At 40.4% G+C, this 27941-nt stretch overlaps 1 protein-coding gene across 2 annotated transcripts; it reads right to left on the bottom strand.

Moving 5' to 3' along the window:
• Positions 1-27321, bottom strand: mdfi (MyoD family inhibitor). Of its 2 annotated transcripts, none has more exons than XM_046384183.1 (5): positions 26723-27321; positions 25118-25328; positions 14706-14843; positions 4724-5089; positions 1-3831 (listed from the first exon to the last, which is right to left on the bottom strand). In XM_046384183.1, the coding sequence occupies exons 2-5, from the start codon at positions 25275-25277 to the stop codon at positions 3578-3580; spliced, it is 918 nt and encodes a 305-aa protein (XP_046240139.1). In that variant the 5' UTR covers positions 25278-25328; positions 26723-27321; the 3' UTR covers positions 1-3577. The 2 variants fall into 2 exon arrangements, with proteins under 2 accessions (XP_046240139.1, XP_046240140.1); XM_046384184.1 differs by lacking the exon at positions 26723-27321 and adding an exon at positions 26079-26221.
• Positions 27322-27941: the final 620 nt, after the last annotated feature.

Here is a 27941-nt window from a genome sequence, read left to right as displayed (position 1 = left end):
TGGAGTTCACATTGTTTATTCAGTATTAAACAAAGAGATTTTAATGTGACTTCCAGGACAGCAATTCAAATTGACAATAAATGGGGGTAGTGTAAACAAAATGACATTATAGTGGACTACAGTCTAGTAAAAATTCAGCTGGGCCAGGATAACTTTCAGAATACTAGCAGAGGAGGCCAGTCCTTTACATCAATATCCCAATTCAACTCATAAAAAAATAATAAATCCTTGAAAGTTACAATTAGAAATTCCTGCGGTCAACATAATTTTAATAAAAATACTGATAATACTCAGTATACAAGACACTGAAAATAAGCTTGTGTTTTCCTGTATTACTAAAATAGTTTGACTGAAGGGAAATATTTGGAAATGAGATAATAATGAGACGTCTGGTACAGACAGAACATTAAATCCTTATTTGCAAACCAGCTCTAAAATCCAGAGAAAGGTTTAAAATGCAAGACCAGTGTTCAAATGGGGACTTCCTCCATCCAGACTAACCAATTCGCTCTACCTCTATTCCCCGCGAATTGTGAAGCACTTCTCAGTATAAACATAAAGTAGTACTTAATGACTAAGTCATAAAAAATTATTCCGACATCATTAAATTAAACTTAAAATGATGTGTTCAGTGTTTTTTAACCTAACCCTTATTAAAATGTTGTTTCACATGATTTATGTTGCATAGCAAATCCAAGCCATAGCACTGAAAGACTTAAAAATCTGCACTTTACAGTCCACCAGAATGAGTTTTTCAGCTCTTTAAAACCAAGACAAAGCTACTTAAACATATTTACATAATCTACTACTAAAAAGAGTTGCAAAGCCATGCTGGCTATTGCAGGTAGGTTTTTTTTTTTACTTTATTTTTCCAGTTACATTTGTGCTGGAAACAGAAATTTGAGAGAAATAAAATCAGAAAGAGAGCAGCGTTTGAGACGAAGGATAAGCCTGTCTGTGAGCTTCCAGATTTATGAAAACTGGATTTATCCTTGTTTTGAAAGTCTAAAAAATTGCCTCTTTGGACTACGTTAGAGCCCAGTGAGAAACTGCAAGCAGAGTGGTAAGAATCTTGAAACTTGAGCTGGAGTGAGGTTGTGGTTATGCAAAGTCATAAATGATAGGAAACAACATGTCAATAGGCTTGGGTTGAAAAAACAGTGAGCCTATTGTTTTAGCGGTGAACCGAGCCAGTAAGAAACATATGATAATATGTATTCATAGTCTGGCTTGTGTTAACAAAGCGTTTTGCATAAAAGCAAGGTGAGCTGTTTATTTTAACACTAACAGAGATTCATTTGTAGGTACAAACTGTATTCCAGTGGTACATAACTGCTTTTGATATTTCTAACGTTTGACCGTTTGGTTGGTAACAAACCAATGCTGCTCAGGAAGAAGTTTTTATTTTGGTTTCAGTCCCATATGGTCTGAACATCCCCCAACATTTCACACATCACGGCTTTTTGTTTTTGTGACACGGTTTGTCTGGTGACAGAGAAAATGTCCCTAGATGAAACACACCCGAATCTGCACTTAATTCTGTAGCTTGTTATCTTGTAAATCCGAACAAACGATGTTTTTATCACTTCTATACATAACATTTTATAATGCAGCTTTCCCTTCATAAATCTCTCTGTGCTGTAAATAACTGCCTTGTTTTCCAGGTCTCTCCAGGATTTTATCTGAACATGTCCCAAATGTCCAATTTGATATAAACAGACATTAAAGAGTCATATTAATTTTTCAAGTTGCATTTAAAAAAAAAAAAAAAAAAAAGAAGTTCATTTTCTGCTTTGTGTGTTATCAAGTTGATTTACAGCCTTAGTGTTTGTTCATAATCAACAGTGTTATATATCATCTCTTAAAATAGTGTTTAGTCAACCACAGCCACATTAGCAAAGCAAAGAGCCTTCAATATACACGTAATTATAAGTCTAGAAACTTAGGTCCAGTAAGAGGAAAACTCTTTGGTATTTCCGAGGAAAAAGGATTGCACAAACAGTATTTGATCAAAGAGGAGAGAGATTTGTATCAAGTCATTTTTAAAGGCACAACAGATCTTGGTGACATCTCAAGAGGTATTGGGTTGGAGAAGGTATAAATCTGAGAATATGAGAGCGCGGGCCTGCTATCAAAAGCGTACCATTCATACTACAAGCACATGGATCTAACTTAGCATAATGTCATGAGATTTTCATTCAAGGAATTAAATTAGATGTTAAGCGATGTCTGCTTTACAGAGAGCCCGGCAAAACCCGATAACACAGAAATGTGATTTTCACATTGGAGGAGAAATGCAAATATCTTAACTAAAATCTACAAAACAAGGATTAATAGAGATTTGGTAAAGGCAAGGAATCTGCTGGAAAATTCAGGCCTTAAGCTAAGCCAAGGCCATTTGTTCACATAGCAAGAACGACAAAAAAAAAAAAAAAAAAAAAGAATTTTATTAAAGAAGAGAGATGATGCCTTCCAATTCTACCAGTCCATTGCCAGTTCTGATCATTCAGACATGAAAGAATTCAACGAACACAGCTGAAGCCCCTCCAAATCAAAAATGTTAAAGTAAACAGGATGCGTAACGTTAAACGAGGAGAGACGTTTGAGTAGGAACTCTCTCCTTTCACATGTTAGAGTACAGAATGTGTCCATGGCAACTATCAACCATTCGCTCTGTGATGTCCATCATTTACAGTACTCATGTAATGAGACCCAACTTCAGGCCGATGCATGACGCTTTCAGGGTTCTCCTCTCAACAAGGCTGTTAAGTGAAATGCATATTAACAAAAAAAACTTGTCTTTAATATTGCCACAAGCCACCATTCATGTTTTCTCTATCTTGCACATAGCAACAAGGACGAAGACAACAGTGGATTCAACATCCTCCACTTAGGGTGTGTATGTGTGTGTGTGTGTGCGTGTGTGTCACAAAGGCCACTGTATGCAATCAAACTGAAAGACTTTAACCTTGCCAAGGACAGGAGGACTGACTACATTTCTACTGAGATCTGAGCGTCCATTTTCCTATTATGCTGCTGCTCTTATCTACAGAAACACTAAAATCCGGTTAAATGGAGCTATTTTCTCATTTGCCTTTTGAGGTCATTTTTCATGCTTGGAGAACTCAAGTCATTCAGACGGCACAAGGGGCTCCATTGTAATAACAGCTTGTTCTGTGAGTGTCTAGAGGTCCGGTCTGCATAGCCTGGAAGAAACCCGTGGACCACAGCTGGAATTCGCTCTGCACCATGCACCCAGCTGTGCAGCAATGGACCAATAGCAAACACAAGGCAAAGCTACTGCCCCATTGTTTGATTTATAAAGGCACGAAGAATTCACCAGTGACTGCTCTCAGCATTAGGTCACATCTTTTGCTTGGCAAACCCTGTAAGAAACATTGGACATATTATGGAGCCAACTAGGCCAGCCAATTTAGTGTACACCACAGAGCCCAGGCAACAAAGACTGGGTGTAGCGCTTCTCAGCTCTAATAAGACACTGGTCGATGTTGTTCCTGGGGTTGTGGTAGTGTGTAGCACACATCTACTTTGCCCCCTGCGATGGTGGCTGGGGGCCTCAGGAGGAGAAGCAAAGGCTGCAGCACTCCATACAGATCTCCAGGCAGTCTGCAGACTCACAGCAGGCGTCGATGATGCCACAGTCCATGTCACAGGGCAGGTCACAGTCGCCACACTCCTCCGATGCACAGCAGCAGCAGAAACACGAGTCGTCCCCCGCACAGGAGCCGCAGGTGGCACAGTCCAGCACGATGTTACACAGAGTTAGGAATTCACAAAAGAGGCAGGCCAGAATACAGTGAACACAGCAGTCTGGAGAGAAAGCGAGACACAGTGATTGACTTTCCCAACATTCACACTCAGAATTTATTCCTCACATTTGTTTCTCCCTCCCCTTTAACCAGTATCTGCTTTTTCAAATTTAAATGGAAATAGTGTGGAAACGGGTAAAGAAAAAGGGGACATGATTGGCTAATAAGTTCACAAGAAAACATTTGTCTTCTGTGCCAGGCCAGAGACTAAGAACTGCCAATGTCCTGGTGGCATTAGCACACTGACTTACAACATTTGCTGTTTCATAGGGACTTAAAAAAGCAAACAAACTTTTCATCTCACTAAATCACTCTTGGTAATAAGGCTGTTATCTTTCCCTGTCTGCTCAGCCACTGAACCACTCTCCTTTTTGTTCAGTTCTCGGTATCAGACAATCTGTATTTTTAAGTATTGGTTAAGAGGGCCTCTTTCACCACATTACCTTGAGTTAGAAACTGTCATTTGCAGTTTCTCACTGCTCTTCAAGTGTGGTGTATTGGCACCACCACTCAAACCGTGACAAGAGGCGGCGGAAAAAACATACATTCAAAAGCAGCCAACAGACGACTGCTCATCAGGAGTGATTGAAGGAATGACAAGGTTAAAATACTGAGATATTTTCTAGTCTGATAAATTTCCCCTTTGATTTTTGATTAATCACTGTTCAGTTGGCAACTTCACTGAATGAGTCTGTCAACGACGTTTTTGTTGTCTTTTTTCATTAATTTTACTGTATATTACCACCATTCATATCTATATTATGGAAAAAATAAATGACAAAATTCTGATCCTCTACTCTGATCAGACATGAAAAAAACTGATGTTGACCATAGTTAGTTATCCCTTGTTCTCCTCCCTTTCTCAAGACCCTCTGTCTGCTTCTATTTCTTACCGTCCTGTGCTTCTGTGGGAATCTGGGAGCTGTTGCTCTTGGAGCTGCTCTTGCTCCTCTTGCTGCTCTGGGAGGTGATGGAGGGGTTGGACTGCAATTTCTTAGTGTGTTTGGGTCCCGCTGACGAGGATGAGGAGGTGGACGAGCCGCCTCTCGGGAGGGACCCCAGCTTAGGGTGCTCATGTGAGCCCCCATTCCTGATCCCGTTGGACTGGAGGGCGTGTGTGTGAGGCGTGTGTGTGTGATATGGACAGTGCGTGTGAGCGGTGTGTGCGTGGTGCTTGGCTCCGTTGCGCAGTTGGCTGCTGGGCTGTGTCCGACATGGCTGGGTGTGGTGGACTGGCGTGGATCTGGCTGCTGGCTGAGCTGGGGAGGGACAAAAGTACATTCATTTATGACAATGGACAATGAGCATTTTTTTTTTTTTTTAATGAATGCAAACTGGAATCCAGATCAATGCAGTTAGGTGCTCCTGTTATTGTGTTCAGATCATGTAAATACAAGAAGAAAACAAAATAACCGGTTTTAAGCGGTTTTAGGCTAAAGCAACAGTATTTGATGACCTCGGAATGAGACTTGACTTTCTCCAGAATCACAGACATCCACTAAGATCGATGCACAGCTGGTCCGGTTATCAAAACAAAGAACAGAGAAGCTCAAACCAAACCACACACAGAACGAGTTTGATTTCATTCTCTGCTATTACACCACTGTAATGGCAGAGAATGAAACCACCGTCACAATATTATATATTTAATCTTTAAGGTTTATTGTTTCTGTTCTTTTCTTCAGACATCAGTTGTGCAGATGTCGGCCTCCTCTCAAATATGAGACTAGATGGCATTATATTGGAGAGAAGACAGACATCTGTACGACTGATATCTCCAAAACTCTGCAACTCACACCAGAATAATCTAAATGGATAAAGTGCACTAAATGTAAGTGGAAAAATATGCATTTTTGATTTTGAGGTGGACTGTCCCTTTAATTGACTGACACAGTATTGTAACATTAAAATTTTGCCTGAAAGTTATCATTGTCAATAAATCTGTTGATTATTTTGATTATTTGATTATTATTAATCTCTTTATTCTCAAACCATCCAAAGCCCAAAGATTTTTAATATCCAATACAAAATGGAGACCAGAACCAAATTGTGACATTTGAGAAGCTGGAAATAGGAAATTTGAAACATTTTTGCTTGATGAATGACTCAAAATGATCAATCAGTTATCTAAATTGTTTATAATTTAATCAAATTCAACATTAGTTATGTTGTATTATGCTGCTCAGCTGAACACTGTTACTGTTATTTTTCTGGTAAAGATGGATTCCATATGTAAGATGAGTCACTCGTTATTATGATTTAATGATAGGTTCACATTTTTTCAAATCTGTCTTGAATCATTACTGACATGTCCATACAGTTAGTGGATTTGAAAGCACTGTTGGTTGCTTTAATTGTCCGTCCTGTCTGCACTAGCCACAAAGAGATTTTTTTTTTTTTCAAAAGCAATTTCAATGTTAAAGAGTTCAGCAGAAGCTAAAATGAGGCTTCAGCGGTCCTACTTATACAAATCAAGCAGTTATCTCCCAATTCCACTCTCATATTCACTTTGGCTTTAAAATGGAATCTCTTTGTGGCCAGTATGGACGGGAGGAACAATCAGTGACCAAGAGTGCTTTCAGTTTACTTACGGGCAATCTAAATATAGAAATGTAAACCTTTCCTTAAAGCATTTATATAAAATACATTAATGGGACTGAAATATGTATGTAGCGTGCGTCTAAGTGTGTGAGCAGGCTTGTCAATGCATAGCAGATCACCGTACAGCTCTGAGGCAGGGCCGAGTCCCCTCTCAGTGTGTGTCTGTGCAGACTCGAGCTGTTTCGGCGTCATGAAGAGGGAGGTTCTGGGAAACTGAGTCCAATTACAAAGCCCACCCCAAAGGCATGGAAGCACTTCACCATCGCTTTGGAAGAGCTATGTATTTACTGAACTGACCCCTGATCTGACTTGTCTAGACTCTTACACAACTACAAAGAGACAGCAAGAAAAAAAAGGACAAGATAAATTTGAAGAGAGTGAAAGAGGAGGAGAGGAGTGTTTGTCTTTGGAAAAAGCCATCCTTTCAGTACCTTTTGGAAGAATGCACTTTTGATACAACATAGCACATGCACATTTGTTAATCTTGGCTGAATATACCACTTGGTATATTTTACTTCCTGCTACTAAGTATTAAAAGCTAGAGAGAGGGAGGCAGAAAAGCACACCTTCACTTCCAAACCAAACACACACCCTGAAAAGAAGAATAAAATGGAAGTCTGGTTTTTATATTATTATGGTAGTATTTAATACCATCCTATTGAGGCCCTAAATATTTTCTTGACCTGAAAGCATATGGTGTGGTAAGAATTAAAAGGGCAGGGTAGTGTACAACAGACCCACAGAAAATCAAAGCAGAAATACTGTACCTCTCAAATACACACACACACACACACGAGTTACAAACGGAGTGTGGTCCTCAGCTATAGCTATGAAACACGGCTGGTAATAAAAGCGTCCGTTCGATAACCACTCTGAGACAGATAACCCATCCAGGCCTGTTTTGATTGGCTGATGGCTGTGGTCACACAACCAATCCAGTGTTATTAAAGATTCTTTCATTCAGCGTTTTCTAACTTTGCTCCAGATGTTTGGCAGGCTATAGTGCCAGTGTGTGTGTGCGTGCATGGGTGTGTAGGCGTGCATGCATGTGCGGGGCTAGTGAGAAGGAGCCATACTTTCTCCTCTAAAGTATGTCAAAAGTCAATACCTGCTGCTCTCCTGTGTTATGTCTCTCTCTCTTTTCCTCCCTCACTTCACCTCCTCCCCTTCTGTGTCCTCTCTTGCTCCCAGTCTGTCTCTCTTACTTATTGTTCCCTTATAGCCTTTTTGCACAATACTATATTTTGACACTAAGTTGCCCAGGATGAAAGTTGGTATGAAAAGAATAAGATTAGAGAGAACAGAAAAACACTGTGCGCACTTTTCAGTATTCTTTCTGGGTCTGTATCATCTGAGGAATTGTGAGTTTTTGAGAAATTCATACTTCTTCGAGTTTGTGGTGTGTCTGTGCCTGAGTGTATGAACACAGTACATAGGCGGATCTGGCAGGCAGACAGACAGACAGAGACGGGGAGTCAGGACTGTCTCCAAGTAGAGTTTGAGGTTAGGCCCACTCAGACACACAAATATATGCATGCAAGAACACGTGCGGACACACACACACACAAAACAAGGTCCCTTTTGTCTGAGATCAAGAAAGTAAGGGAGAAAGATGGAGCAAGAAAGAAAGAGAACAAAATTGAAGAAATGGGTTGGTGCTTGTGCATATTTGGACCAGGAGGATACATGGGTGTGACTCATGAGCACAATGATTCAGCAGTGGGACCTACTTAAAAATAACAGCAAATAAAAAGCCAAATGAGTGTGAGATTAGCATGATGAGACTGGGAAACCACAGAGAGAGAGAGAGTGTGTGTGTGTGTGTGTGTGTGTGTGTGTGTGTGTGGTGCTAACACAGCGGTGTTGGCCAGTGGGGGTCCTGCAACACCATGTGTACATGTGCTGTATGTCTGTGCAGTATTGTCGGGCCATTGAACGAGCATGATTGAGTCACCATCTGTTGAACGCAGCAGCACCCCTTACCCGCCCCCCCTTTCACACACCCTCCACCTCTTCCTCCTCTCCTGGCGTCTCTCAGCTACCCTGTACTTACACACCTCCCTCCCAGACCAGAGAACTGCTGTTCACTTCTCTCTCTCTACTTATCCTCTGCTGGAATGAGTCACCAGAGTGACGATGAAGTCTGGCTGTCTGTGTTCCAGCTGCTTTATCCTACCGTCTCCTCTGGTGCAGTTTGTCTGTCTATGTAGGTTAAAGTGTTAAAAGAGCTCAACTACAGTATACACACATTAAAAGTATAAAAATGTGTTAAAATATGTTTTTTTCCCTATCAGACTAAACGTGTATTCCCAAATACAACTTAATTAGAAAACAATATCGGGGAAAAGGATGGATTGAGATGGGATGATGCATGCAGAAATGTACATAAATACTCTTTTAGAGTCATTAAGGTCAAGAGAGAAGAAGCAAACATTTTCTGCTCACTCTATATGATGAATAACAAATGCTGTAGCAAAACTACAAATTTTGAGTGCTTGCAGTGTATGTTTTTGGCAATAAAGACATTAATGATGAAATGAATGATAGATGCTCGGCTTGATAGGTTTAAGTGTCACAATATTTCCACCTTTCAATATCCGCTAACAATTCTGAAATGCCTGCGACACATCCATTCAACCTTGTTTCCCAGAAATATCTTACCCACTGACTTCCTCCTGGGTTTTTCTTGCATAGTTGCATTGTTGTTGTTAGTGTGTTAGTGCCTACTAAAACAGTGAGAAAATGAAAATGACAAATTGATGCTGTATTGTGTCATTTAAAAGAGCTTTCAGTGATTTGTCCCCATATTTTGGCTGCTATTCCGCACTCCAACACTGCAGCATCAATGAGTCATATGCACAAACTGCTGCTCCAGTGTTTGATGTGACTATAAAATTCTGACACAACAAATTGTTGACCTTCCCATTGATGGTCTGATTTCATTTTGAGTGTTACAGGGTTGAACAGTTTCAGAAGCTTTTTACATTAAGTTGTTGGAGCTTGTATTGGCCCCTGAGGGTGTACTAAGAGAGCAGCAAAGTGGAGTGACAAAATATCAGTCAAGTATTCCAAGAAATTTTGAAGCCAATCAATCCCCATGATTGCAAACAATTTCCTGAAAAGCAGAGTTAACTTTCACATAGCTGGAAACAGTTTTCGTCAGCACTGGTGGACAAGTCAGACCTGTTTGCTTATTGTTTCAAGCTCAGCCTTGAATTATAGAATTAGTCTGTGATTTGTATGACAGTGCTTTAGCTTTAAAGATGATGAGTATGATAATGAGTTATTTTAATATTATGTTTTGCTGTGTGTCTTGTCTGTGTTTTCCTCATGGTCAAAATTTCAACAATTTTCTTAACAGATTCAGAATGCAGAAGAGTGTGATAAACCACTTGCAAAGACAAATGTACACCTAATCATCAAATTAAATCAATAAAATGCATAACATGCAACTTACTGAGATATTCTGTAAAGTATTAACTCCATCTAAACTATCTCAGCAGTCAAAGGCTCAACTGATTGAAAATCCACTGATGTGTTCGTGCCTGCACATGTTTGCAGAGGAGTCATTTCTAGGAAAAATACAGCTATGCCAGGGTATTACTCTTCTCTATTTTGATTCTCAGTTTCTCATGTACATTTCTTTGTTTGCCTGTTCTCATGAAAACATGAAATAGGATGCAAAACAACAACAACTTTCCCAAAACCCAAAAGTTCAGGACAAACTGTTCCACACTATTCCACTCTGTTTATTCCTTTCAGCCCAGCTTTTGGAAAAGCACTAAAATTCAATTCTTATTTTTTGTTGACTCATTTGTGTGTGTGTTTTCATTGTTTGACAAATGAATGGAAACATTGTGCAAATATTTCAAGAGGAGGACTGGGCCTATATTTTGAAGACAAAAGTAAATGGCAGAGAACTTACAAGAACAGAATGACTTACAACAACACTATTCCCTGACCCAAGACATCGACCACCTCAATCACACATGACCCTGACATAACCCCTGTAACATCACTACCCACACAGCCGGACTTTCCAATACTCAGCTCTGTGTCACTGTTATCTGCTGACAGTAAATGTAAAATATGCGTGTATGTGGTTAAAGATGACCAATAAGAGACAGTAAAATTAGGGGAAGGAAATCAGACAGACTAAGAGAAAAGGACTGAGGCACAGAGATGTAAAAATGTTTCAGCACAGTGACTGGTAATGTCACAGTCCTGTTACATTTCAACACACAGCACACTCCTCCTCTTTGATGACAAGATAATAACAAACAGCATTTGCCTTACACACACTTCCATGCCATCATTCGCACATGCATAAAAACAGATGCCTTCTGTCTCATTTATGTTCATCTTATTTAGTGTAAATATTTTGTCAAATAAAAACAGGTAGTCGATTCAAAGCAGCACCTCTAATAATGGCCAGGGGTGTGGTTGACAGGTACAAATAAAGGCCAGCTCCTAAATACAGGCCGGGTAAAAAACAAAAATAAAGGTGGATAAACAGCTGGTGCCTGTCATATAATGCAATTAATAAATGTAACCATTGTAACTAGTACAATTATGCTTTCTTGTGTATCCACTCTCTGGATTACTTATCTGGAGGATCACCATCCTGTTTCAGTCACTGTATGTGCGTTAATGTCTAAGCCAAATGTAGTTTGTAGTAATATATAAATGTGAACGGATGGCAGCAGCTATTTGAAATAATCATGGGAATTTATCTGAACACAATGGAGGCAAAAGTGAACAGCACTGCACTCAGAAAGATTTTATTTCAAATTCAAGGAGAAGGTTTTGACGTACGAGTGTGGGGAGGGAAATTCAGGAGAGAAGAGAGAAAGCTGTGAGGCACTATGACATTATCCTGAGAGGAATCATGGAACGTTACTGTAAAAAAACAAACAAACTGTGCTGTTAAAAAAATGGGTGGAAAGTTATATATATTGCTGTTTACAGTTCATTCATTTCTCCAGTCATTTGATTCAAATTTGATATGCCATGTCTGTTTTAGGTATCAACACAAATTCAAGCTAATTGCTAGGATAAAGTGATGAATGTGTTTAAGTCTACATATTGCCTGTTGTCTTTTGTGATGGTGATTTGACAAATGCCTGGCGAAGATCTCCGTGAGAATGGAAATGTTGCACGGATAAAATTTCTGGGAACTTTTAGTGCAATGTGCTGATCATTTGTTTAATTTCTGCCTTCTGTAGCTGGGGTAAATATAGATGCTGATCACTATTTCAGTGGAAGTGTCATAAATGCTACTGTGATGCTGTCATTGATGGATTACATGTGTCATTTTTTCCTCATGATTCCAAGAGTGCAAGCAGTTTAACATCTGTGAACATGTGTATCCTGCTGTGACTGTGACGTCAAAGACAGCAGTGTGTTTATTACATCACTGACAGGCCGGGTGTCTCTGTGTGTAAAGAAACACACACTCTCACATATGTCAACGGCTCACACTGCACATTGTTCTCAGACGACCAGTCATAGGCCCAGGGCTAGATGCATACTGAAGCTCTGATGTCATCACTGTGAGACGGAGGAATTGTCTGTTTTTGCTTCTGTTTTCACACCTTCTTGCTGACAAACGTACACACACACACACACACACACATGCACATGACCACACCATGGACCTGAGTCACAGTTATTTTGTTATGTCTTCACTCTCATTATGAAGCCAGAGAAACACATGATGATTGATTGCAGATGATGCAGACTATATTTAAACTGTATTCAGGCTGATAGTGGCTCATGAGTCCCACAAAAGATACACAGACCAACTCACACAAGCAACAGTGCAGTGACAAACATATCATTACGCAGACAAGCAGGCATAAGCTGTCCATGTTCACCTGAGAAAAGAATAAAGTTTGGCCTTGTTTAGTTTGCGGTTCAGTTCAACACGTGTGTGATTGTGTAAGCTGTTGAGGTAGGACGCTATGGATGAAGAAAGTGGGCACACGAAGGCAAATGCAAGGCCAGTAAGCTGCATGGCAGTACATTTTGTCCAAGCCTACTGTAGTTGCATAACTCTCCCCGCATAGCATATGGAGCTGGTGGGTTTCATAGGTTTTATTGGGATGTAAAATAAAGCAGTGAGAGAGAGAGAGAGAGAGAGAGAGAGAGAGAGAGAGAGGGAGGGAGAGAGAGAGAGAGAGAAAATCAAACCCAAACATCTCAAACCAAAACCTCCTGCCTGGATCTGAAAATAGACACAAGATGCAGCAGACAGGACAGGTAGAGGCCCAAACACAGACAGAGACAGCAGACATTCACACACCTGCTCAACTCAAAACACACTGCATTTACCTACTTATCCATTTCCTGACTGCTGGTTATTCAGTTGCTGCAAACTAGCTATTACGATGAGGCAGGTTTGTGTGTTTAAGCATGTCACTCAAGGACAGGCCTTGGATTCCAGGAAAAATGGCCCTAGCTTTCTGACACATGCTTAGATGTCAGCTTTCTCAACCACCTACTGAACCCTCAGTTCCTCCTTTCATTCATCCCCCACTCACTTACAATATCTCTCATTTAATTTGAATGATGGAAAGGACACATTTAGACCTCTCGAGGGCTTTTACAACATTTTGCAGTGCTTTCAGGTTAGTGGTCAAACATCGAGACAGTTTTGCGGGTGTTATTATTGCAAAGCTCGGTCTTCTAAATGAATAAATGACATAGTAGAACCGGTTTGAGAATTAGGTTGAGATTCTACTCTTTTCAAACTTGTTTTTCCTGAAAGCAAGAAAAATATGTGTGGTGGAGTAATGACATAGCATACTTGCGTAACCTTTGGCTTTGATACAATGCGCTGGCGCAACTGCACATCAAGGGGAGTGAAAGAGAGTCTCTCTGAGGCTGAGACATAACCGTGAGACTTGTAATATAAGGGAGGGAAATGGGTGGTGGCGGTTAGAGATATGACTTCTGGAAGGAGAACTTCCAGGTGTTGTGACACTCCTCACCAGTAAATTAAGGTAGTGAGGCCGATACGCCCAGTGGGCAGTGTCATGATTGGAGAGCTAAATTTTGAGAAGTGGTTTAGTCTTGGAGATCTGGGCGTAAATAAAGCACACACAATTTGAGACACATTCATCTCTCCTGCAATTTCCTGCAATCAGTAAAACTGCTGAGTACAGTAGTTATTTTATGTTACAGCAATGAGAAATGTTATCAGTGTGAATTAGTCAAAAACAGTTTCACAGACTGCAAAACAGAGGCGGGTTTTGTTACCGAAGTGAGACACTCTTCAAAATCACAGTGACATCTGTAACAAGTACAAAAAATCCCGGCTCAAACCCATGCTCAACAGCATGTTCTGTAGTTTAATCTCTGTAGCCAAACAAATTGTATATTTTTTTATATTTTATTTTATTTATAGACAGCAGAGACATGATAGGAAATGAAGAGTGAGGGGGTGGATGACATGTAGCAACGGGACTCAAACCAAGGACGTTATCGGTATTCGAAACCCTCGAATCCACCAGGACACGAGCTGAGACGTTGTTTAACAGCAAAGATTATAGCATAAACATCAGAAAGATGATATTAGTGATTAGTGTGGTTTAACTATTTTAAAAATGCAAGACTGTAATGGAGTAGCAGGTGCTCAATTAGTGTTTCTTAGAATATGGTTGGGAAGCTCAGAAATACGTTTGATTTCTCCGAAAAGAGTGCACTCAGTTACAGCGGGACCAGCTATCCTGGATGTGACAGGACTTTGGCTCTCGATCAAACAAATTTGAGATTTTTATTTTATTTTATTTTTGATTTGAACCATACCAGGATGTTCAGTGAACCTTTAAAGAGGACTGGAAAATGGAAGTAAATTCTACAAACCAGTCTCCCAACATTGTAATGGTGACACCCCAACAATCCCAGTTTCAACAGACAGACAGACAGAGAAATTAAAATGAGAAGCAGAAGATAGGTCACGCAAAAAAAGTAGGAAAGAGAATAAAACGTGCCTCATTTCAAGTTTGGGTGTAGACGTGCTTGTGTTCAGAAATCAGAAACTTAACCTACTTAGCTGACAATGTAGATATTTCTGTCTGTGTGTATGATTACCTGACCTATTTCTTCAGGGTGTGTAAAATGTATTTGTTAAAGGTCAGGACAATGTGACTCATCAGACCAATGATCGGTAATGGAAATAAAACTCTCACCAGTCTGTGTGTGTGTGTGTGTGTGTGTGTGTGTGTATGAGAGAGAGAGAGAGAGGGTGGGGGGGGGGGACTATTTACTCACATGTGATACTCTTGCTGGGTGTTATGAGCTCACTGTGTGAGAGGATGTTGTTCCACTTGTCTCCATCATCGCCTCGCAACCTTTCTGGGGTGCCGTTTACCCTCAATATGAGGGGCTCAGTATAGGTGTGGGCCACATCTGAAGAAACAACACAAACACATGCGTAAGACCACAAATTCTTGAGTTGCAGATTTTGCAGTGCAGGATTTCTCCGCTGAATGAGTAGATGCTTTCCTTGTAATCAGGTATCAGGTATCAGCAGCAAGCTGTTTTCCCACTTGTAGGAAACTTGTGCGCTCCCGTGTCGTTTCCCATCCACTAGCACTTAATTAATTTAAACAGAGCAGTTCTGCTGACTTCAACAAAGCAGAAGATTTTGTCTGTATGTGCTGGTGTGTGCTCCGTCCTCAACTTGCATCTGGAAGCATTTAAATCTAACCCCTTGGGACTGTTTAGGGGTCTATGTGCATGCTTGTGAAACCTGAAATCTGTGTGCGTCTACGTGTGCGCCGCGATGGCTGTTTGTGTTTGGGAGAGGATGTATGTGTGTATGTGTGTGTGTGTGTGTGTGTGTTTAAAATAAACTTATAAGAGAGAGTACACGTAATATGCATACAGTAAATACGTCTGGGTGTTTTATGTGTTCACTGGTGTCATGCAGTGCTCTAATGAAGCTGTTATTATGCACACACACTCATACATACATACACACCACACAGAGGCCTTCAAAGCAGGCCAGGCTTGGGCCTCTGAGAGGTCCAGACTCATTCCTGGGCAAATGGGAGCCAGCTGGGTTTGATAAACACACACACGCACACACAAACCAAACCACGTCCTGTGCGTGGACTCAACACTTCCCGGCTATGTTTATTTACTCTATCCACTCTCGCTCACTTCTCTATCTGTCCTCTCTTTCCTGTCCCCTGCCTCTCACTCTTCGTCTCTAGTTCACATCCCCTCTTCACTCCTACAAATAAATTCCTTCACATAGTTGGCATAACTCAACAGATTAATTCTTTCTTTAACTGGTAAATCTATATAAAATTTATGCAAAGATATCTCAGCTGTAGAAAGTTGAATAAAAAAGTAGACAGTGCTTTGAGTCAAGTGAAGCGAACTGACAGAACATAACCAAAATACATCTCTTGTATAGATACTGGATTGTCTTTTCAGTTTTTGGAGAGACATTTTTCTTTTTTCATTAAGATGTGAGCTGAAGCAAACATGCTTATGGCGGTCAGGACAGGAACATGAAGAAAACTCTGATCAAACTGTCAAATCAGGCAATGTTTAACAAATAGGAATCAAGATTATGTTATTTTGCAACCTATTGGCTTGAAATGTTTTCATAACAATATTTTGTTATATTTAGTGTACTGTTTAGCTGTAATATGAGAAAGTTTTTACGGGGCCACCATGTTGAAACCAGACATAAGGAGGACTGAGAGGGACTAATACGCACTAACATGCACACACAGGCTAACAAAACACAAAGCAGAGAAGCTCAGATTAGAGCTGTGATGATATTTTCCACCTTTACTCTACTTTATCTTTCCGTAGCAAATAGTTACTTGTTGCTATATTAATGTTCAGAACATAATTTACTTAACTTTTACGACTGAAGCAGACCGGTTTAATGGTCATTTACTAACATAACAGGTTTGACAAAACAACAAGATTCTCATATGGAAATATCACGACTCAAATCTGCTAAATTTTTTTTTATAATTATTCAAATTAATCAACAACTAGTGAGCTAAACATAATTACCTATAACAACATGATTTCTTTTTAATTTTGTAATTTTTGTGAAAAAAAAATTTCTTCCAGCTTGTCCTATGTGACGATTTGCTGCTTTTTCTCTATTTCATATCAGCGTAAACTGACTCTCTTTGGATCTTGACATTTTTTCACTGTTTTCTGAGTTATTACAAACCAAGTGATGAATCCGTTAATCGGGGAAACTAATCAATAATATGAATAATCATCACTTGCAATTACTCCATCGTATCTCCATCCTTTTTAAATGATTTCATTTTGTTCATGTAAAATACAAACCTAAGCACACACACACAAAACTCCATGAGGTGATAACATATTGATGACGAAGATATTCATCATTGTTAATTGTAATAATATTCCTCCAATGTTCCTCACACCTGCTTGAAATACATTTTCAAAAAAAATAAGTGTACACTATCTGATGACAGCTACAACATTTGCTCATGTTGTTGTTAAAAGCTGAAGATGCTGACTTAGTGAAGTCCACATGTGTCTGTGGCCCACACACAGAGGGACAGAAGCAAAAACCAGATTCATTTATTGACTCTTGATGCAAATATGGCAACAATTCTGGTGTGGCAAGCAAGAGCGGATGGCTTGTCAGGCCGTCTCTCTGCTGTGGTTTGCTTAGTGTGCTTATTTGGGGGTACACACTCGATTTTGTTTTGTCTTTGCAAACAATAATTGGAATGGGTTTTTTTTTATCATGTTTGTAATGAGTTTGTTGTAGGCATAAACAATGAACCAAGAGTCATTAGTTTGTATAGCTAAACAGGATGACTGTACAATATTACCCATGTGCAGAGTTCCAGGCAGCCTTAGCGTGCCTGAAGGAACACTATCTTTATTTTCTTAAAAAACAAAGTATATCAAAGCTGAAGGTCTGAATCGCTTGGTTATGTAAGGCAGTCTAACCTTGATGAAGAGGAACAGTGTTTTAAGCGCTGAACGATTTGTGTTTGCCTTAACTTTCATGAGTTTGTGTATATTTAAGCGGTGGGATTTCTGTGCGTGTGAAGTTGGACACGTAAACAGGACCTAAAGGAATGGGAAGCGCTTCCTGTTCTTCCGTTCTATGAGACAGTGGTACACAAACAACATACACATACCTGTACAAAAACACAAGTAGTCATGCTGGAGTGTTCCTTTATCTAATACCACCTCTCTCTCCACACACACACACACACACACACACACACACACACACACATACACACACACATATGTTTGTCTCATACATGTGGTAGCCATTTCTAAGACCCATGCTGTATCCATTAGTCTCAATCAGCTGGCTTCAGATATGAAAGCCTTGAATGAGAACTGCTACCCAAATGTCTAGTTTAGAGATATGTGTGTATATTATAGGTCATGTATGTCGCTGGCAAGCAATGTGTATGTCTATCCATCATTACATCCATTCACACATACATCCTTATTTTACTTTATTCTGATTAGTCTTAAAAAGGTTTTAAAGACAAAACATCTGTCCATAGGCCCAGTCAGTCATGCACATAGCCTTTCATTTTTAATTCTGTGTTTAACTGTGTTTCATTTTAAATAGACCTTAAATAGTCCTTTATTCAGTCAAGTAGTTATCAGGTAGCCCATCAGTTAAACATTAACTATAATTATTTATTGTTCTATGCAACTGATATCCATTTTATCAATACTGACGATGGATAATAATCTTTTTATTTATTTATTTTTTTAGTCAGTTGTACTCCTCTTTCTTATGTTTTAGCATTTAGCAAACTTCAGGAAAGGCCTTCACAACAATAACTTTTTTTAAAAAATAGGGAACTCTTAGTGTGGAGAGAGTGACAAAGGAAACAGCAGTACCAGTATCTGAATATCTGTTGAACGCCTGCACATTCCCATTAAGTAGATGTCCAATCATCCGGTCAGCTGAAGCATAAATACATCAGAAGTCTGTTATACTCTCGTTTAGACCTCTGCTGCCAGCGGAGCACTACGGGTTAAAAGTGTGTAGGTCTTGTGACTCAAAAGCTTTTCCTCTGAAAGCGTTCAAAAAACGCAATTGTTGGAGCTAAACACATCCCCAACAAACCCGTAGTGCCATCCAAGCAGGCCTTTGACCAATTGTATGCTGGCTTCAGCATCAAACCACCAAACCGCGCGACCTCAGAGCCATTTCTGAGATCTGAGAGAGATGAGCCTCTAATTCAAATCAGACCAGAGCAATCAAGAGCCGCTGAGGAGATCTGGCTGTGTGTTTACACGTGTGGGTGAGTATGTGTATTTGTTTGCGCATGCTTCACTGTGTATGTGTGTGTGTGTTCTTCATGTATGTGTGTGTTGTCGTGTGTTTGTTATTTGGCGTACGTACACGTGTCAGTGACCCTGAAGGGGCAATCCAAGGAATTTCAGTTTCCCAGTAAACAAACAGTTAAACATTAAAACAAGAACATATGGATCACACAGGGTTATGGTTAGCATAAACAAAACACAAGCACAAACACACACACACACTTGTGGGTCTTGTGAGTTGGCAAATGATGTGACATATCCTGAATCACCTGGAGGGGAGCACAACCTGCTGCTCCTCTGGGTACGATCTGTGAGGGGGAGAGTCGGTTCACAGAGAACAGAGAGCTGAACTGAGTTTACCTGCTGCTTTTTAAACTAACTCAGCCCCCTTTTTACTGCTTCACTGCTACTTCTTTAGAGGCACAGGCGTGTGATGTGTGTCACTGTGTAGTGAATACATCCCTTTGGCAAAGGCATACAGTACATATGCACCCCAGCCGCCACAGATGGCTGCAAACAGGCATCCTAAATACACCAGGTGAGTTAATAAAAAAGTTCAACTTTCATGTTACAGCAGCATAAAGATGAAGGCTAAGGATAAAACAAATATGTATTTGAATGAAATGAATAAAAAAAAAATGAGAGAGCAATGAAATAAGAGAGGTGACGTTAAAATATATTTACCTTTGCAAGTGAATCGTGCAAATATTTGTGCACAAGAAGTTCGTATTAGGAGTTCAAAGTAGTGCACCTCTGCCAGCCGTGATGTGTGAAATGCATAAAAAGTATGAAGTATCTAAAATACAAAGTCCAAATACTAAAGGTATAAGTTTGATGTAATATAATCAGGTACACAGTATGTATGTGCAGTGTGTGCACGGGAAGAGAATACTATAGCATATAGTATTACTATAGTATAGCTTATAAAATATGCTCGATATATAAACGATAGCATCCGCAGTACAGTATTGTTACACAATGATCTATAAGCCATGTAAAATAAAACAGTGTTTCTCTATTTTCTATTTAATAGAGAAAATTTCTAAGTCTATCAAGTCATAAAAGACAAAAAACAATTAGCAGATTAATTGATGATATAAATGATGAGTTGCAGCCCAAGTTGAAACTAATGGACACACACACTCGCAACCTGCTGACTCAGCTCTAAAAACATAACGATGAGAAAACTGGAAAGAAGACACAATTAGATGAGGTGAAGAGCGACTGAGCAGAATAATGCTCAGCAGAGCGGAGTTAGTGGTCAGCACTAATGACTGGAACTGATTGAAACCACACACAAACGCTGGGACTCTGACCATCTCAAAGAATAATACAAAGAAAAGAGGACAACTATGGCAATGGGTTGGTTATTATTGTTTCCCTCAATAAATACACACACCCATACATGCACACACAAAGAAAAGGAAAAAAAAAAGAGGCAGCTGCAATCCAGCCAAAAGCTGAAAGAAGAAGAAACGCATACCCACACACAGAGACACATTACACACAGGGCCTGTGAGAGCGCAGTACTGGAATATGTCCAAAATCAGAGATTATAGCTGCTGAGAGAATGAAGCAGTGTAAGCTCATTAAAGACAAAAACTGTCTGCTGTTGAACAGGCTTAAGGGGATTTTAATTGTGTTACTTTTTGTCTCTGAGATTCCTCTGGTTCCTGGGAAAATACAGTGCGGCTGCTTCGCTGACTGTTACACTGCTGCATTTAACACACAGAGCCTTAAACACGGACGCCACCACCAGATACACAGACACACACACTGTACTGTGCAGCATATGGAAACTAAAGACAAACAGTGGTCACACTCACAAACAGGACTTTAAATGCAGGAAGAGAGCGGGACAGTTAACAGAGAGACAAAAGTAAATAGCGGTAAATATACTGTACATACTGTGCTTAAATGCACGCATTGATATAGAGGTACACAGGCATTAGTGTGTGTGTTGGCAGTAAATATTTTATTAGCATAAAACTGTTTAAATGTCAGTTCAAAAAATGCTGTTATTTTATATTTAAATCTTTTATTTTTTATTCTATTATAGTCCAACTGTGAAATAACTTCACTCGACCATATCCCTATGACAAAATGTTGATGTCATGATTACCGATACAACTGTTTCTGATTTGTGTGAATTCCTAAGCATCAATATCCACCTAAACTAGAAGAGACAATAACCACACTGGGACAAGTAAACATCAGATCTGTCATGGTGGCAGCAACCGTACAAAACACGCAGTTCGCTCAGTAGTTGGTGCTATCACACCACACTGACACTACCTGTCCACACTACATGACATGGGTTACAAGGATTTGGAGACTCTACTCAAGTCAGGAGTTGATGAAAGAGAGAGAGAGAGCAACAGTTTCTCAAATGTTTGCGAGGTGGTGAAGAGGGGAGAAAAAAAAAAGCATGCTCATTTTTGTAGTTCAAATATGCTGTAAAAATGCCTCAAATTGCTCCTAGTTTATTTCAATCTCTGTGAGAAACCAAATTAGACACAAGCCTCAACAAACCTCAGGGACTAAAAAGGAACAAGTAGGCAAATAGCTGCATCTACACGCTGAGGCGAAGAGAGAGATCAAATTAATGTAGCTGAGACTGTGTCGTAGACGGAGGAATTATTCTGCATTAGAGAGCAGCAGGGTGAACAACGAGACAGTAGCAAACATCTCACCTGAGAAAACAGGCTAATGAGAATATCTGACAGCATTCAGACACGTGTTTTTTTGACTAACTGCAGTTGTGATTTGGATTGTGGTCATATTCCACAAGGTTAACTCCAGGCCTGTATTTCTGGTCCACATAGTGTATCAGCATTATCACCACCTGATTGCTGAGGTCCATAAATGTATATTTATTGATAACAAATTTGATGAGATAGTCAAATGTTTTGATATCTGGGTGATGACTCTAATCACGCTGTCGACAGCTCTGCACTTTAGCTGCTCGAGTTTGCGTTAGCTTGACCAGACTAGAGATCTTGATTCACAGCTGTAGAGATGAAAAGTTTACCTTCTGCCAGCTGTCATTTATACACATTTGCTAACTGCAAGCTAAGCTAACACTAAATTATTTCTCTAAACAAAAATTGACTACTGTATTGATCTTTCTGAGTAGCAAAAGTCCAAATCAGATAATAGAGTTGTGTTTTCTCTTTGCAAAACCATCTTCAGGTAGGTATAAAAAGCATTAACCAAATATCAGCTGAGGTCTTCATTTTGTTTGGTTAGCTCGAGTAGTTGTTGACATCAACAAGCTCCAACTAAATATTTTACCTTCTGATAATAATGCAAGTAATAGCTGGAATCCTAGCAGTCCTGGTTTCAAACTCACTGTCTTTCAAATTGCAATTTCAATATAATAAAAAGAAATCTGTGTTCAGCCCTAATACGGTGAATGACAGAAAGATAAACAGAGACAAAAGCAGAGAGGTTGGCAAAAAATGAAAGAGGAAGAGAAAAAACGGAGTGAGAGAGTCGCCAGCGGTGAAAGAGTATGCGGGAATCTAGCATGTGGTGGCAAAGGGCTCCTATATAAACAGACAGCCTCATTGCATCTTCATGCCTGTGTGAGAGCAACAGTCACAACATCGACAGGCACACGGGTCCACACACACACACACACACACACACACACACCACTATTTAATGGTCTTGTAATGACTGAACAAAGCGTTATTCATTTACAGCAGAAAAGACTGCTGTGGGATGACACAGGACCTAAAACTCTCATCTGGAGCATTGTGATTGGCTGGCTCCCATGCTCATGCTGCCAGGTCATTACCATAATTAAACTAACTAACCTCAGACACGAATCACAACACCCCTTTGACATAGTGACATAGTTTGTTTTGGTAGCCCGACTGGCTGTTTCAATGCGAGTCCCTCCCGGTGCTCCTCACGTCTGTTTTCAACATGGCGTTCTGTTAAGACCAGTTCTCATATTGCAGCTGAACAGTATACCGTAATACCGTAATATATAAAATGTATATATAATATAATATATAATTGTAATATGTTTCTGAAAACTTCTGAAGAGAGAATTTAGCTAAGCAGCAACAGAATCGTGATTCATATTTGATCAGCACTGCTTAATTTTACCGTCTGATCTGCGTTTCCTGAGCAGTGTGCTTTCAGATGCTGCTTTCTTTATTTCTCCCCATCACTATTAAGCAAACAAGATGTAACTTTGCTTTGCTCTGAGATGCTGCCATGAAAATGTTGTGTCTTGTGCTGTTATAGATTTCACCTTTAGGTTTACTGCTCCAAGCAACCGCAGCAACTCTGACTGGAAAAGAAGAGTTTCATCCTGTAACCTGTTATCCATTTCTAATCATGCATCCATGGGCAAACATTTGAGTCAAGCCAGTATGTGTGTGTGTTGTGTTGTCCCCAGGCCCTGCACTTTGCAGGCAGGGGGGATGGGTGGGGGGTGAAGCACAGAGCTGAAAGCAGGGCCTTGTTGCCCTCAGTAGGTAGCCTGACCAATCTTCTCCTCCCCACCCTGGCTCACCTACCTATCCTCAGCCTACACACACACACACACACACACACACACACACTACACCAATCAGCCACAGTTATAATTTGTTGTCCTCCTGATGTGCAAGCACAGGTACATTCTGAACAGCCGCAAGAACATGTTCAGGCACAAACCTACTGTTTTATAACTCTAAAACTGTTCGCAGAGGTATTATCATTAAATGCGATGCTGTACACTCATCGTGGTAAACCGCAATGTGACGGAGAACAGAGAAGTGCGTGTGTGGATTCTATATTTTTTCACATCAGGGGCAGTAATAATTATAGATTGAGTTAAGACTTGCCTTTTAAAAACAGAAGAGGAGAAGAAGAAGAAGAAGAAGAAGAACTCCATCAACCACTGAAGCGGCAGGTCGCCGTGGCAACAAACCACTTAAATCCCTGCACACTTCGCTAACTGTTCGCCACACCTACCCCAATTACCCATACAACCTGCAGTCTGATCTACAGTCAGTGCTGCCATGTTTTCACAGAATTGTGAATCATTTTGGCTGATCCTGGATGACACACCCTGCACAGCACTGCCCTGAGTTTGTCTGTGTCCTCTTGTTCCTGCCGCAGTGCCAGCCAACCCTAACCATGACCAATCACACAAGTAGGGAAGGGTCATGGGTTCATTCCCTAAATCCCAGGAGTCTCATTGTGGCCTTTAAGCATTCCACGGCCCTGACTGGTCCTGATCTGGTCTTGACCCCTCAGATCATCCAAGGTGGCAAGTCCCCCATACCGACAGGTCTCGAGTCACTTTAGTACACAGCTGTTTTGTCCGTCAGTGAGAAGTCTCTTTCTCACTATGACATCCAACAAAAACACATAATGATTTTTTAGGGACTTGGTGGGAGTCGTGATAACACGGCCCCTGAGTCTAAAATTAGTGATTAATTACCAGTCTTAAAATTTTAAACTCATTCCACTTTGAAAAACTAACATCAACCAACGTACACTTTCTCAAAGTCTGTTCTTCTTTTTGGAGTCAGAAGGTCTCCCATAGCTTCTAAAGAAACAGAAATGCTTTGCATACAACTACATTCACACACACATATTGACCAGCCTGCAATCATAATGAGGTAATGTGGTAAATGAAAGAGCACAGAGAGGTCTTCTCTCTCTCACACTAATCCACTAGCTGCTCTTTTTCATAATAAATAGCTTAATCTCTTTATAACTACTTTCTGTCTCACATTTGAAGCAACCGCGCGCGCACACACACACACACACACCAAAAACAACAAAGGAGGTTTAATTGAACTTTGTGGTAGTGGTTATAAACATTAGCTCAGCTATTCTCAACCAGTGGGCCGGGACCCAAGGATGGGCACCATCCAGTGGGCTCCAGATGCAGGGGTAAGAATTCACTTAAATAAAACAAACTGAACAAACAAACATCAAATTAAATTGCATGAATTTAGACAAATCATCAGGTAGAGATAAATGTGTTCTGCCACTGTTAGCTATATTCCCTCAGATGCAGTGGCACATGGATCGATTTTTTGAAACAAAATAGTAATGTGAGACAACCCTGTTGTCAACAGCTGAACAGAAGGAATTTGGATTCACGATGGCACAGTGTGTTGAGTGTGGCGAAATCCTTTCACAACCCAGTTTATTTATTTATTTGTCTAGGTTTTTTTCTTTGGAAATGTTTTAATAATCAGAAGTGAGTCTTAAGTTACAAAACCCTGAGAAACCCAGCATTAGGCACGTTCAGAGCATCGCAAACTGTTTGCAAATTGATTGTAATTGATACTACCAGCTACGCACCAGAATTAGTACAGCCTTTTGTGTTGCAACCTCTCACTTACCTGCACTAGGACAGGGCTTTGAGTTCGGGCAGCTGTTTGCTTTCTCTGTGGTCGGGGTTGTGTGCAAACTGGGTGGTGTAGCTGGTGTAGCTGGTAGACTGGGGTCCCCATCATCAGGTGGCTCTGGGGAGATGGCAGGGGCACTCCTCTCCTCATCCATGGGAGTAGGCCTGGCTCTTATAGGAGGAGGTGGAGGGGCCAAGGAGTGAGCCTGAAGCACAGAGCAGAGAGGAAAAAAAAAAGAAAATATTATCACTGAGATGACTGTATGGGTCACATGAAAGATCTCTCATCAACTTTCAAGTTGAGCAGCAAGCCAAAAGGCCAAGCTTAGTCAGGCACAACTTGAACCAGCATGAATCCCTCTCAGCTACAAAATCATTAAAGGAAGGGCCAGACAAATTCTTTCATGTAACACAACGGAAATGCCTAATTATGGCTTACCTTAAATTAAGAGTTTTCAAACTCTTTAAACTTATGTTGTGAAAATACAAACAGTAATTGTAGTCCTTATTTAGCCGATACAGCATTTCTAAAAGCTCAAAGGGGCTTAATTAGAGTGAATCGAGGTAAATCATTTCAACACTAATACATAAGATAGATAAGACAGTAAGTAGTGCATGTCATGCTGACTCACTGAAGAAGAAAGATGTGCCTAAAACTGTCATTTGGATTGGAGTGTTTCACTTGGTTTAAGAAACAAGCCAAGAAGATTTATTAAAACGCCTGCAACAGTCTATTATACCATATGTGTAAAAAATATATATATATATACTTAATGCAATTTTAAAACTATTAATAATACATTTAAAGAAACTTATATCTAACAGATGCGCTGATATAAAGAATAAACAACAATCTTTAACAGTTAAATAAAAGTAGACGGTTAGCCTTCTGACATAGAAACTTTCTGCTCGTCCATTTTTATTTTTATTTTTTACTTTCACACTGGTTTAATTACCTGTAAGCAGGTCACACATGCGCGTTGTATCTGACGTTTCAAATCGAGCACCGGGCACGCTCTTCCACTCTTTATTTCATTGTGTGTGTCACGTGCCAAAGTGTGTTTGGCGCGCGCCCACCCTGCCAGAGCAGCTCAGCTGGACAGCTGTTTGCGCGCTCCCGTCACTTTTCTCCGCACTCGCAGCCCCCCAAAAGTTTTGACAGCCTACGGCTCAGTTTTCGTGAAAGCACTTGATAAGTTCCATTTTCTTCACCGTTCAGTAACTCCACTTTGTTTCGTCTGATACTTCTGAGAAGGTACAAAACGTAGGAGAAGTTTCGGGAAAAGAGAAGAAAGAAGCCCGCACCTCACAGGAGAAACTGTGCCAAACTTCTAGCTTAAATAAGAACATTTAAAAGTACCGTCGAGAAGAACTTTTCGCTTAAGAGTATCATAACAGTACGAACAGTTAGTGTTCTCTAATAACGGGCGTATTCTGTTTGCCTTTAACGCACGTCTGCGCCCTGTTTTCCCAAAACGAGTCCCTGCACGCTCGGACCGAGTTTAGCTGCAGTGTGTGGGGATCCTTTTTCTGTCTGGATTTATACGGTACAGTAACTCGCTGTGATCCACGACAACAGCACAGGAAAACAACCTCTTACCTTCTCTCTGGCTGGGTCACGGTGCAGCCAAACCTTTGGCTAATTCATTCTCTGACCGCTCCAGGTGGACCTCTCGCCCTTCAAGACCCTCTCCGTCCTCTGTCCGTCCACTCTTGTCACTTTATACGAGCACCAAATCGGGTTTCGTCTCATGTAGGTGCCCCAAACTCCCAGTTCAATGCATTTTTCCTCCAGCTAAGACAGTTTTCTCTCCGCCTCCGAAGTTTCTCTCTCCGGCTCGCCCCGTCCTCCAGCACACCAGATGTTGGGAAGTTTGTGTGTCTGTGCAGGCAGCTCGCTGAATACTCTTTGTTTGCACTGCAGGCTCCCTCACCTTCTATTGCATTTCTGCAAACAAAGTCCAAGCTCACCTCCGTCCCAAACTTGTTTAAACTCTGAAATGAGCAGTACCCGTCCTATCGGTCTACTCGGTCTCTCCTCTCTCTTTACACCCACTATACTTGTCTCAAACTCCTGTGCTGCAGCTATTGGACAGGAAACTTCAGTCAGCAGTGATTGTGCTTCCTTCAGGCTAGAAACTAGTGGGGCTGAACTATACTGTCATATAATTACCCCTTAACCCGAACCAGACACAGCACTAACACAGAGTAGCTTTCATCAGGATTTATGAGCCCAGGGAACATATGTTGTGTCATTAATAACAGAGCAGCACTTTGGGAATATAACTTATGCACAACAGCAATAATGCAGGTAAGGATAGTCAACATCACAAATGCAACATTGTCTGTGGTGCTCAGTTATAGTCACTATTATGGTATAGCATGTTGGCATTTGGATGATAGTCCCCTGATTATGTAGGCCCTTGTTTTTTGTTTGTTTGTTTGTTTTAGCCCAGTCTAGCTTGTAGTCATTGTTTTCTTGTTTCAAAATTCAAGAGATTTTCTGAGATATTTCTAGTTGAACCAGTTGTAATTATTGTGTATAGCAATTTAGTAACATTTTTTGTTACTTTGTTTGTGCAGATGTACATGCACTGTCCCCCCCTGAGTCTGAGCCTTTGTTGTCCAGGGTCACTCTTTGCACTTTGTATGCTGTTGTGACTCACTGTGGGAATTTTTGTCTCACTCGGGTTTGCATGAGACCTTTTAAGATTTCCCAGTTGAAGACCAAACTAGGTCATTTTGTCAGTGATGACTCATGATTCCTCGTCATGATAGTAATTGTGCATTCAAAGGTAATTATGAGAAAGTCCTCACAG

Source organism: Scatophagus argus, chromosome 3 (assembly GCF_020382885.2).
Source record: "Scatophagus argus isolate fScaArg1 chromosome 3, fScaArg1.pri, whole genome shotgun sequence".
Lineage (NCBI taxonomy): Eukaryota > Metazoa > Chordata > Actinopteri > Scatophagidae > Scatophagus > Scatophagus argus.
The sequence above is the reverse complement of the archived record's forward strand: the minus strand, read 5'-3'. Positions and strand labels throughout refer to the sequence as shown.